The 13,784-nt window shown below is 49.6% G+C and overlaps 1 protein-coding gene across 2 annotated transcripts in view; it reads right to left on the reverse strand.

Annotated features, from left to right (window-relative positions):
• Positions 1-13,784, reverse strand: part of ATR (ATR checkpoint kinase) — a 566,179-nt gene that overhangs the window by 334,130 nt on the left and 218,265 nt on the right. For both annotated transcript variants that reach the window (XM_086943714.1, XM_086943713.1), the window contains exons 21-22: positions 12,348-12,473; positions 10,443-10,649 (exon numbers count right to left, since the gene is read on the reverse strand). In XM_086943714.1, coding sequence (XP_086799840.1) covers positions 10,443-10,649; positions 12,348-12,473 — 333 coding nt within the window. The remainder of the gene's footprint in view (positions 1-10,442; positions 10,650-12,347; positions 12,474-13,784) is intronic.

The raw sequence follows: 13,784 nt of genomic DNA on the forward strand, positions 1-13,784 counted from the left end.
GAAGCGAGGGAGCGCCATCATCTTAAAGAGCGCTGCCCTACCTAGCAGTGTTAAGGGGAGATTTTTCCAGAGGCGCACGTCTGCCTTCAATCTGTCCAGCTGGGGCTTAAGATTCAGTTCAAGAAAGGTTGAGTGTTCCCTCGTAATCTGTATCCCTAGGTATTTAAAGGAGATGTGTTCTACAAGCAATTGGCAATCCTCAGGCAAGGCTGGAAGGTCGCCCTGCACCATATAGATTATGGACTTGGACCAGTTGAGTTTATAGCCTGAAGCTGCACCGTGGCTTTCGCATAGTGCCAGTAAGACCGGGATACTGTTCGTGAGGTCCATGAGGTAGACGAGCATATCGTCGGCATACAGGGATACCCTATCCTCCCATCCACCTCCCCACTGTATGCCTTTCAGCAGCTGGGTGGTTCTGATAATCGTGGCCAGGGGTTCTAGCACTAAGGCGAACAACAGTGGCGAGAGTGGGCATCCCTGTCTCGTGCCCCTTGCCAGCGGAAACTCCCTTGGTATGTGTCAATTTGCGGTTACCCTCGCCACGGGTTCGGTGTACAGTAGTCTGACCCACGATATGAACGTCGGGCCAATACCCACGTGTTCCAGAACCGCAAAGAGATAGCGCCACTCCACCATGTCAAACGCCATTTTGGCATCTAGTGACAGTACCGCTGCCGGTTCCTCCAACTGTGGGGCTCGGGCTAGTACCCCGTGTAGCCGTCGCAAATTCAGCGCCGTACTCCGGTGTGGCATAAAGCCCGACTGGTCCGGGTGTATCAGGTGCGCCAGATGGGGCAGTAGCCTGGTGGCCAGCAGTTTCGCCAGAATTTTACTCTTGGCGTTAAGGAGGGAGACCGGGCGGTATGATCCGCACTCCTCAGGGGGTTTGCCGGGCTTAGGTATCGCGACGATTGTGGCTGTACGCTGATCAGGAGGCAATCGCCCCTGTTCCCGACACTCCTGGAACATATCGAGCAATGGCGCGGACAGCGTTTCGGACATGAGTTTGTACCATTCTATCGGCACACCATTGGGGCCTAGCGCTTTCCCGGGGTGTAGTGCTGCTATGGTTATCTGGATTTCTTCCGCCGTTAGGTCGGAGTCAAGCTCGTCCCGTTGGTCTGGTGAGAGGGTGCGGGTCGGCACTCCTACGAGAGAGCTCTCCGCCATTTCCCGTGTGACCTCATATTAAGGGGAGTATACGGAGTGAAAATGGTCTGCCAGGAGTTCCACTATTTGTGCCGGACTGGTTTGTATCTCACCACTAGGGTCCTTCAATTGCAGTATGGCCCTCTGGCCTCCCCGTGCCTTCTCCAACCACGCCAGGAGCTTCCCCGCTTTATCGCCTATGTCATACACCCTGCTCGTAGTTGCGGACATATTGTCCCGCACTCTGCGACGCAGAAAGTCGGTGTGACGTTGCTGGGCCAGTCGGAGCGCGTGTTGGGTGTCCCCAGTCGGGTTCCCCTCGTGTTCCTGTGTTGCCTTATCAAGTTGTTCCTCTAGACCTATCAGTTCCTGACGCTGTGTGTACTTATGCTGTGCGATCACTGAAATCGCCTGCCCGCGAAGAACCGTCTTGTAGGCCTCCCACAGGATTGTAGGCGACTCCACTGATCCTACGTTCTCTGCGAGGTAAGATCGTGTACTTTTCTTCAAAGCCTTGGCTATGCCCGGCTCCCTAAGGTAACCCGGGTAGATAGGGTAAACTCGTCTACGGGTCCGTTCCTGACTGGACAGAGTCAGTGTAAGCGGGGAGTGGTCGGAGACCCCTCGCGGTCTAATCCGAGAATCAGTGAAAGTGAGGAGACCCCCTCCCAGCGTCAGGAAATAGTCTATCCGCGATAGGCTGTCGTGAACTGCCGAGTAGTATGTGTATTGCCGGTCTATTGGGTGAAGCCGCCTCCATATATCTACTAAACCCTGCGCTTCCATAAAGTCATGTAATTTGGAGGGCCCCGGTGTTTGTGTACGCACTGGGTGGCGATCTAGAGAGTCTTGAGCCACTGCATTAAAATCACCTCCCATTACAAGATCCCCTTCTGGAAGGTCTAACAAAAATTTTCCTAGTTCCGGGAAGGCAATGGTGTGTAGTGCCGGCGGAATGTACACCGAGACCACGTTAAGCGGCTTTCCCTCCCCCTGTCTATGTATCGCTGCAAAGCGCCCCTGTGTGTCTACTGCAACTGATTGGGTTATGAACCTGGACGAGCGATGAATTAATATCCCGGTGCCCCGGGGACCCTTTGTGAACTCAGAGTGGACCACCATGCTGTAGCCTTTTCTGTCTAGGGCCTTTGTGGCTGTGCCGGTGAGATGTGTTTCCTGTAGTAGGACCAGGGCGGGATTCAACCTTTTTATACTTTGCAGGACCAGCCCTCGTTTAACTTTGTCACCTAGACCCCTCACATTCCAGGACATGAGGCATAGCGGGGACGCCTGCCCTACATTAGTGCTCTCCCCCATCATGTCTGGGCGTGCGGACAGAAAATTTGCGCTCGTGGATGACCAGGAGGTCTGTGTAGTGACCCTGCGTGTTGTATCGTGACATTACCATTCTATGCTCGTGTGCCCCATCGTAGCTATCCTGACCCTGTGTAGAAACTAAGAACCAAAACCCCATCCTACCCCCAACTCCCCCCCTCCCTGCCCCCCTGCTCAACGGACTCAAAACTGCCCGCCCCCCCAACTCAGCAGAGTGCCTGAACCCAACCCATAACATAGTACTTGCTCGCTGGGGTGAAGTCTTCTCCGTGGTCAGCGGCCCCCTTCCTCAGCTGCGGAGGCCCTTCCGCCCAGTGTCCAAGGCGGCCTTGCCAGTCTTCGTCTCCATCTGTTCAACCAGACAATAGCAGTGACTCATTGTTCTCCGTCGGCACTGTCCTCATGATGGTCGGTCAAAGGGGAATGTAACTCTGCATCTTCGTCGTTGGTTTGTGAGCCCTGTCGGGAGCCAGCAGTACGGTGTTTGTTCTGTCTGTTGGAGCGACAAGGGAGGCCCGCCGTCCTCCATCCCTCTAGCCAATCCTGCGCCACCTCCGGGGAGTCAAAAAACCAAGTTTTGTTGTCAGCCACGACCCGAAGCTTGGCCGGAAAAAGCATTGAGTATGGGATTTCTCTGGCTCTCAGTTCTTTTTTGACTTCAAAAAAGGTTCTCCTCCTCCGTGCCACCTCGGCCGTGTAATCAGGAAAGAATGCCAGTGTCGCGTTTTGGATCTTAATGGGGGGCGAGTTCCTTGCCGCCTGTAGGATGGCGTCTCGGTCCCTGAAATTGAAGAGCCTCGCTATGATCGGTCTGGGGTTAGCGCCTGTCTTATGGCGTCCCCCCGGCACCCGGTGCGCCCTTTCCACTGTGAAGAAGGCGGAGAGTCCTTTGGGCTTTAGGGTCTCTTTGATTAGGGTCTCCACATATAGGTCCATCGCCCTCGTGTCTTTCCGATTCTGGCACACCTATTATACGGATGTTGTTCCGCCTCGAGCGCCCTTCCTGGTCATCGAGCTTGTCGCGCAGTTCCCTATTTTCTTTTGAGATGCGCTCCATACTAATCTGGAGTTCCGAGACGTCTTCAACCAAGGATTTGGTCACCACCTCCATATTATTCACCTTTTCTGTCATTTTATGAAAGTCCGCCCTTATAAGTGTGATCTCGGCTGAGATCAACCCCACCGTGGCTTGTACTTGCGTGAGGGCCCGCATGACGTCGTCAATGGTCGCCTTCCTGCCACCGGTCACTTCGGCTGTCTTGCTCGATTGTGGTTTGGCTTCCTGCGAGGGAGAGCCGGGCTTATCGTACGCAAACCGGTCCAGGCGCGACTGTGCCGCCACGTTTTTAGGCCCCTTGCCGGCCATCTTGGTGTCCTCTGGGCCGAACTAACTTCCCCAGACAGCTACCGGGGGTCGTCCCGGGGCCCACGCCGTGTTCAGGGGATAGGTGTAGCCCCTGAAAGGTGTTTTGGTTCCTGCGGCCAGTAACGATAGCAGATAGGACAGGGTCACTGTTGTTTGGTGGCCGGAGGCTGCCAGTCGAGTCTCGGACTATTTTGTGGGGCAAGCACCGATTGATGCCGCCCTGGAAGAACCTCCTCTGTCCCCCTCCAGTTCCGCGTGCGCCGCCCCTGTCTCGTGGCCGTTGGAGCTATCGCCTGGGTCCCCTGATGTTGATGGGGGGCCCGAGTTATCGCCAGGCAGGTCTTACTGGATGTAGGATGAGTGCCCCGCGCGGATGCTCAACTGCTCTCAGCGCCCAGTCCGGGCGGGGGCGTCTACAGGTCTGTCTTGTGTTCGGGCTCTCCGCCCCTCAGTGCGCCCTCGGTCGGCGGGGGGGAGCTGCAGTGTGGTCGATCAGGCAGCGCAGGTCCTCTGCCGCCTGTCCCAGCGCTCTGGCCGTTGCTGCTCAAGATGGCGGTCACAGGTCTCGATGTCGCCGCTCTGAGCGCCGGCCTTCGTCTTCGCCGGGCGTCTGGGTCTGTGTCCCCCTCACCTCAGACGGGCCCCCCGCCAGGCTGATCGGGCCTCTGAAGTCCGGTGATGGCGGCTGGATGCCTCGGTCTCTGTTTTGCTGTCGTTCTCCGTGGCCGGGCACTTCCGGTAAGTCACTGCCCAAGACGGGCCACTTCCTGCCAGGCTTGTCGCGCACTCTGTTCCCCGGTCCGGATGTCGCACACAGGCCCGCACGGGGCACTGTCAAAACTGTACTTCCCGACCTCGGATTGAGGTCCCGCTAGTCCGGTTTGCTGCCGCCTGGTCCTGGGCTTCGTTGCCTTCCCGCCTGGGAAATTCCGACGAAGGATAAGTGTACGGATTTGTCTGGGAGCCGCTTCAATCACGGAGCTCTCCTTCTAGGCTGCCGCCATCGTCGGCTGCTAGCCACGCCCCCCAGCTTCTTGCTCATTTTGAGAGATGGTTAAATGGTATTAATTGAGAAGCCAACCTGATATTAGATAAACAAGTTTTCATCAGAGGGCCAGACAACAAGAAGGACATGCTTTCAAGCACCTTCAAAAAAAGTACTGGGGAGGCACTAAATGAATAACAATGGGAAGAAATACTAACAAGGACAAATAACAGAGTTTGGAGAGTGTCCATGAAGATATTGTTATGCATTTGTATGATATGACACACCAACAAGTATATATCCAAAAATGGAATATTATTAAATTGGACTGATGTTGGAGGAGCAGAAGCACAAGTTACTAGTTGTGTAACGATATATCTGTAAGAGACATTAGTTAGTGATAGATTCCTTACCTGAGAATATTCCTGTGCATCAGACTGGATCCGGAAAGTTATTTCGTCAGCAGTACCCCTGCGCGTCGGAAGGTGGCCTCGTGTGGCTCTGCGTCCGTCGCAACGCATACATTCACAACGCAGTATTTTACATCGCGTTCGTTACAACGCAAGTCGTTACAACGCCTTGCGCTGGAGGGCGCTGGACTTAGGAATTGTATGATTTAATATTCCAACTCCAGGCTCTGTAATAGTAGGGAAGGTGTTGGAATAGTAAATCATACTATTCCTTAGTTTAGAGCGTCATCCAGCGCAAGTCGTTGTAACGACTTGCGTTGTAACGCTCGCAATGTAAACAAACCGCAGTGTAACAACCACATTGTACAGGTCGTTCTCCGTCTGTCGCTGGCATTGTAGGCGCCATGATGACATCGCGGACACTACTTAGGCGCCACCCATGCGCGCTGACGTCAGTTCTGTACAAGACTATCCGCGCCAGGAACGCAAAGCCATGCCAGAAACGGACCATAGGTGCCATGAAACTAGGGCCCTGAAAGGGATGACCTCAACCCTAGAAATCAGTTGGCAGAACGGGGAGGATGGGTGGGGCGGTAAGGAATCCATCACTAACTAATGTCTCTTACAGATATATTGTTACACAAGTAGTAACTTGTGCATCTTAAAGAGACACGTTAGTGATAGATTCCTTACCTTAAAATAAATACCCCAGCAATACCAGCCCCGGTGGTGGGTCTGCGAACAAGATTACACCAGAAACTCACAGAGAACAGAAAGGCCAAAGAAGCGGTCTCTCTGGACTTGGCTGTCAAGGCAATAATGCTTGGTAAACGTGTGCAGTGAGACCCACGTAGCTGCCTGACAAATGTCCTTCAAGGGAACGCCGCATCCCAAGGCAGTAGTGGCTGCCATTGCCCTGGTAGAATGGGCACGCACCCCCACAGGAGGCTCCTTCTTAGCCAACGAGTAACATACATTGATGCACAGAACAACCCACCGAAAGATTGTTAGTTTGTGCATGGCCCGAACTTTTTTGGAGCCCACATAGCCAACAAAATGTTGATCAACTGTTGTGTGCGCTTCAGGTAGAATGAGAGCGCACGTTTTGGATCCAGACGGTGGAGCCTCTCTTCCTCTTCTGAAGGACGCGGAGGTGGAAAGAAGGCGGGCAAAGTGATGGCCTGCCCAATGTGGAAAGGCGTGACAACCTTCGGCAAGAAAGAAGGACGAGTCTTCAAAACCACCTTCTCCGGATGAACAGAAAGAAAAGGAGGTTTAGAAGAAAGAGCCTGGAGCTCACTCACTCTTCTGGCAGAGGTGATAGCTACCAGGAAAGCCATCTTTAGAGTGAGAAGACTTAAGGGACAGTTATGAAGGGACTCAGAGGGAGCGCACATCAGATAGGTCAAAACAAGATTTAAGTCCTATTGAGGCATTATAAAAGGCACGGGAGGAAACGTGTGTGTAATGCCTTTGAGGAAGCGATTAACAACCAGGGACTTAAAAAGAGAAGGCTGATCTGGAATCGTAGAAAGGCAGGGATGGCCGAAAGATAACCTTTGATAGTGCCCAGAGCAGAGCCCTGCTGGGCCAAAGAGAGAAGGAACAGAAGGGCCTTGGAAAGAGAGGCAGAAAGGGTTTCCACAGCCTTTGCTGTGCACCTTGCCACAAATTTGTTCCACCTGCAGGTGTATACCGTTTTAGTGGAGGGACGCCTGACTGCCAGAATGACATTACAGACTTCGGGAGGAAGGTCGAAAGCCGTCAACTGTCGCTGCTCAATCTCCACACATGGAGGTGGAGGCTGGACAGGTTCGGGTGGAGGACGGTCCCCTGCTGCTGTGACAGAAGATCCTTCCAAAGAGGCGGTCGGATCGGGGGATCTATCGCCATGGTGAATAGCTCGGGATACCAGTATCTTTGTGCCCAATCCGGACCCACAAGTATGACTTCGTCCCGGTTGCGCCAACTCTTCTTCAGCACCCTGGGCAGAAGTGGTATAGGCCGAAAGGCGTACAACAGACCGCAGCTCCACTCGCGACACAAAGCATCGCCGAGCGAGTGCCGCCTTGGAAATTCCAACGCGCAGAACTGATGACATTGCGCGTTCTCTTCGGTGGTGAATAGATCTAACCAAGGCTCTCCCCACTGCAGAAAGAGATCTTGTGCCACGTCCGAGTTCAGACGTCATTCGTGATCGATCATGCACCGGCAGCTGAGTTTGTCCATTCAGAGAACCTGCCAGGTGTTGAACCACCAAGGAAACGCCTTGATGTTCCAGCCATGTCCCGAGGCGCAGAGGCTCCCGACATAGGGTCCACGACCCCACCCCGCCCCGTTTGTTGCAATACCACATGGCGGTGGTGTTGTCCGTGAACACCTGCACTACACTTCCCCGGACAGAGGGAAGGAATGCTTTCAGTGCAAGTCGGATCGCCCGAAGCTCCAAAAGATTGATATGGAGGCAGGACTCAGCCGGAGACCAGAGACCTCTGATCTCCGCCTCTCCCAGGAGGGACGCATCCGTCATCACTGTGTGGTCCGGTTGGGGAAGGGAGAGGGATCTGCCATTGACCCAATCGCGATTCGTGAGCCACCACTGCAATTGTCATGCAGTGCCCTCCGAGATCTAGACATGATCAGACAGGTTGCCCTGATGCTGTGCCCACTGGAACTTCAGGTCCCACTGCAGAGCCCACATATGCCATCTGGCATGTTGCACTAGCAGGATCCAGGAGGCCATCAGGCCCAGGAGCCGGAGGGTCATCTTGATTGAAACCAGGAATAGAGGCTGAAAGATCGGAATCATATCCTGAATATCCCGGACTCGCTGCTCGGGAGGATAAACCCGAATCTGCGCCGAATCCAGAACTGCTCCGATGAAGGGGAGCTTCTGAGAGGGACTCCGGTGAGACTTCGGCACATTGATGGAGAACCCCAGCAAATGCAGGTCGGCCGTAGTCTGGAGGTGGAAGAGGACTGCCTGGGGCGAGCCCGCCTTCAACAACTAGTCGTTGAGATAGGAGAAGACTGGAACCCCTGGTCTGCGCAGATGAGCTGCGACCACCGCCATCACTTTCGTGAACACCCGAGGGGCACTGGTACGGCCGAAGGGGAGCATGGAAAACTGAAATTGCTCTTGGCCTACCGTGAACCGTAGGTAACGCCAGTGGGCCGGCAGGACGGGGATATGAAAATATGCGTCCTGCAAGTCCAACGCTACCAACTAGTCTCCAGGGTCTGGGGCAGCCAAGAGCTGAGCCAGATACAACATCTTGAACTTGTCCTTCTGGAGGAAGCGATTGACGTTCCTGAGGTCCAAGATGGGGCGCAGGCCCCCTTTCTCCTTCTTGGGGACCAGAAAGTAGTGGGAATAACAACCATGTCCTACTTCTGGCCCAGGAACGCGCTTGATGGCCCCCTTGGCCAAGATGGCCGTGACTTCTTTTTGGAGAAGCGCAAGGTGATCCCCCGACATGAGGTGGAACGGAGGTGTCATTGCTGGAGGGGCAAACTCGAAGGGGAGGGAGTAGCCCCTTTGGACGATTTGCAGCACCCACCGGTCCGAGGTGACAGAACGCCAGCGGGAGAGGTGATGGCGAATCCTGCCACCCACCGGCATGGGGTGGACCCCAAAGCTCAAACTAGGAAGGCTTTGAGGCGGATGCGGCGAGAGCAGAAGTGGACTGACCCGCACGCTGGCCCCCTGGCCCGCCACGGCGGGAACCACGTCCGCTAAGAGGTTGGTTCTGCGCAGGTTTCTGGTTGAACGAACGTGTTGGGTGCCCCTTCCGTGGTCAGGAAAGAAACGAAAAGCAGACGTGGCTGGGCGTGTGGTGTAGAGACCCAAGGACTTGGCCGTATCCCGGGAGTCATTAAAACGCTCCAGCGCACTATCTCCCTTATCGCCAAACAGGCAAGTACCATCAAAGGGCATGTCCATAAGAGAACTTAAAACATCCCCTGAAAACCCAGTGGACCTCAACCAGGCGTAGCGACGGAGGGCGACCGTCGTGGAAATCGCCCTACCCAGTGAGTCCGCGGTGTCCAGTCCACACCTGATGGCAAACTTAGCTGCATCTTTCCCCTCAACATCAGCTTGGGAAAGCACTGCCCGAACCTCCTCCGGACACAAAGGCAGCGTCTGCGCAACCATGAAAGCCAGAAAATCTTTGTTAAATGCAGAAGGAAAGAGTTGGTATCAACAATAGACTCATCTGTAGCACATCTGACAGTTGCTCTTTATTAAAAAATAAACACTTACAATGGAGAGAGATGTAAAATTAATAGAAATATTTGAAATAATATGAGCTATTTTACTATGTTATGTTCCTAGAAAACATATTTGCCCATGAGAAATTTGAAAATTGTTGCATCCGAGAGCAGTCAATAGCAATTCAGCCTAAGGAGAGGAGGACATTTTCTACTTGTCACAAAGGGCGGATGAGCTGGATTATGAATACTCCCAGTTTTCGTACAGGCATAAGCAATGATATACCTTTAGGAGTGGAGGGTCCTTTAGGGAAAGGAAAGGGCCAGAGTATATGTTTGCCAGTATTATATTGAAAGCCAATTAAAAAGAGAATCAGACAAACTTAATTAAAGAGATTACATTTACAGTTTAAGTTCAAGATCTTGACCTGCTTAGGTCCAAGCCATGTTTTTTGCTCTTGGCTAGCAGGCCATCTAATCTCCTCTGCGGATATCGGTAAATTACTGAGCGAGTTTCATGGTAGCTTATTCCCTGTACAACTCGACCACAGTTAAAGTGGGAACAAAGATCACTTTGAAAGCCATAGAAAGAGATGTCAGAGGAGGATAAGCTAACAGCTGATGTAGCAAAGGAAGTGTAGAATATTTCTTCCATAACAAACTGAGCTTTCAGGAAAGAAATAACATCAAAGATAACCTACCCCATGACCAAATAAGGGAATCTGATAAAGCAAAAAACCCTGTAAGAAATAAAAACATCAGTGAAATCCGCCATTTGGTTTTTGAGAATGTATGATTACCAACATCCAACTTATTTATCATGTAGGTAGCTCAACATTCTACTCTATAACAGGTTTTGAACAACATTCAGTATTCTGTGAAACTGCAGTTTGTAATTCATGCCACAGTGCATCACATGCATCCACTTCTTTGAAAGGCTTTCAAACCAGTTAGAGAGCAGATATACTGCTGTACCGCTTACCACAAATGTAAAACCTTTTCCTTGAGTATCACTTGTTGAAAAGTCCAATCGACCAGGATCTATGGCTCCAAGCTCTCCGAGGCATTCACCGCAGAGGAGACGGGCCTGTGAGTTTGCGTCCTGACATCCTTTTAGGAGCACTGTTACCAGCTGTGAGATGACTGGCTCAACAGTTTCACTATCCGTTGAGTATTTGACCAACTCTGCCTGCGAAGTTACAGAAAGGAAGAAACAAATGTTAAATCATAAAGAAAAAGTTCCTGCCTTGTAATCCTAGTACTCCACGTTAGCGGGTTCTCATCCACTAAAACGTTGTGGAAATCATGTGCTGCCGTGTGATAGAAACCGACACATTTATATTTAAAACTGGGCTACGGAAAAGGGGGCGGACTATCTCATATCACAGACCCAATAAACTGTCCTTCTCAGAGGGACACCAAGAAACTCTACATATATGTTATATCAACTGGTATATTCCCAGTCAATTTTAACTGTAAGGAGATCTAGCCCATGCATTGGTGAAGGATAGCTAAACTGGCTAAGGTAGCACAGCAAACCCATTTGCTTTACCTCTCTGTAAGACTGTTAAAGATATCGCCTTCAAGAAAAGGCGTGAAGAATCATTCCTTTTACTCAGTTGGACAAAGGTAGAATGACATCCCTACAACAAATTAGTTTCCTCACCGGTAAAACTAGCTTACTTTAGGCTGTAGGAATTCACTGAAAAGTGGGTGCCAAACTTCTTCAAAGCCAATAGGGAATCAAAGCAAATCCAATATTTAATGCCAATAATAACTAGAGGAAACCGGTCTCAAATATGTATATAATCATCTAGATAAAGAATACACCACCACCTCCTCACACATTATCACCAAAGCCAAGGAGGTGTCGCTAAATTATGGACAGTTAATTGCTACAATCCACTATCAGGTGTAGTAAACTTCATCAAATATTTGCAACATGATTAGTCACACATTAGACAAATGCTTCATTGCCCTAGAATAGAATTAAGTAGTAGAAAGGTCAATCTATTCTGGGTTTCTGGCAAGAAAAATAAAAAACTGTGGCCGATATATTTTGTGTGGGATTATATTTAATGCCTACTACTGGTTTGTAAGGACTTTTCGTCCTTAAATTCAAATCCACATGGCTTTTTTTGATGTGCTGTCAGTGCTCGCTAGAAAGATTGTCTTCAAATATCAAGGCCCAATGTTCCCTTTCTTTTACGTCAACTCTGCCTCAGTCTTAATATATTGTTATGAGAATGAGTATGTGTAGTGTAACTTGTCTACATTTCCAGGCCTAAAGACATACAGATTAAGGTAATCCTCCTTACAAGCAATTACCATATGCCCTTGATGAATTCTGCGTAGTGTTGCATATGATCGTTTGCACATTTGTCATTTTACCTTCCTGGAATCTATTAGAGATCTTCAATTAGCAAACTGTTGTAGGGAAAGAATTCTACAGAAGTTCTACAACCGACACAAAACCATCAGACTTTCTTCAATTTCTTTTTGTAGGCTTGACTTTTCTCAGATTAGATTTTTGGACCTTCCAGACTGGGATGGCTTCACTTGGGATTTATTTTTTAATAAAGTAGTGATCATGCCTATGTCCATTAATCATGAACACTGTAAGGTTCCAGACGAAGGTACAGGATGAGGCATGTGTCTCAACAGAAGGATTCTACATTTATATCAAGTGATTTCCAGCATTCGGCATGGGAACAATAAAGAGATAGAGGTTAGAGTCTTAGCTTTAAATTTAGATAATTGAAAATGTGTAGAGTGATCAGCCTTTTAAATCAAAGCCATCCATCAACTTATAGGACAGGTATAGAAGAAAATGGCAAAGCTTCCATGGATCTTGGCTACTGGTTTACATGAAATAGCTCAGAAGTACCTGATTTTTATAAAGTGTTTCCTTCAGGCTGCTCAGGGCATGGATTCGCACATCTACATTCTCATGCTGAATGGCTCTCATTGCCAATTGTAGTGCTGTCTGCAGATCGGCACTTCTCGATGTCTCCTGCAGAAAACAGAGCACTACCATTATTATTACCAGTAAGAGGGACACACTCACAATACTGCTTCTAAGCTGCATCCCTTTCTATCCCTTCCCACCTGAAAAACAGCATTTGCCACATTATCCCTGTCAAAAAACAAATTTGCCAAAACCCCTGGACACACTTAACCTCACCATAAACATAAAACAATGCTTGAAACCCCAGCCTACAGTGGAAAGAAAATGCCATGCTAGTCGAGCAATATTTAGCTTTTTGAGTGACTTAATGATGCCCGATTACAGACTATTAGCACCCTGTTGACTTCTTCCTCCTCATCAAACCTACAATGCTCCAAGCTGAAAAGCAAAAGTAGTGTGGAAACAAGACACGATTAACCACTAATGCATCAAAACACCTCTCTCATTTCGTCACCATTTAGGGACACCAAATCTTCGCTATGGATATGGAAAAAATTCTAATGTCAAACTACGAAGCAACAAGAAAATCACACATGAAACACCATAAAATTCTGTGACTCCTAACTGAACCATATGCATCTAGCCATTCCTATAAGTAAAATCACATATTTAATAGTGTGTGCAATAGTCTATGTGAAATTAAACTTTTGCAACATGCCTCTTGCCGAAGCTACAAATTTGGCGGATCGCTTAACCACAAAAAACTGCAACAGAGTACCTTTATCATTACTTTAACCTAAAATGGAGCCTATATCACCAATGTCCTAAGAGGCATATCCTGACTTCTATTCCAAGCATTAGTAACCTTGAAACCACCTCACTTTGACACATAAAGCCACATATTACAATAACTTGCATTAAAAAGAAGCAACCTTAGGAGCTCAAACATCAACATGGACTCCAACATCCACACCCACTTCAAATATATCACTTCTCCAAGAATTTAACTGGGTAATGATAGGTCTAGTATGTCGAAATACTTCCTGACGCTGTATAAATAACTCCACCTCTTTGTTTAAAGGAAACAAGACCTGACAATGCTTTAACTCCTCAACATCTCTAAACGAGAGTCCACAAACATTCACTCACAAAGTGATTGGTTGACAACTTGCGTAGCAGTTTTATAAGCACACAACAGGAATGCAGTCATATAAAGAAGCCTCATTGAAGATAGGAGATCGGATTTGTCTTGGGAGCTACAGTTTAGTAATGGCTCTTCCTTTCACAATCAAATTACATCTCCATGTGTGAAGCAAGTCAATCTACAGCAATCACAGAGACACAACCTTTCATTCAAACACCTCAAAAAGACTATATTCATTAAACGTCTTCCCATCAGAGGAATGCTGGCCCTGC

Source organism: Lissotriton vulgaris, chromosome 11 (assembly GCF_964263255.1).
Source record: "Lissotriton vulgaris chromosome 11, aLisVul1.2, whole genome shotgun sequence".
In the NCBI taxonomy this organism is placed as follows: domain Eukaryota; kingdom Metazoa; phylum Chordata; class Amphibia; order Caudata; family Salamandridae; genus Lissotriton; species Lissotriton vulgaris.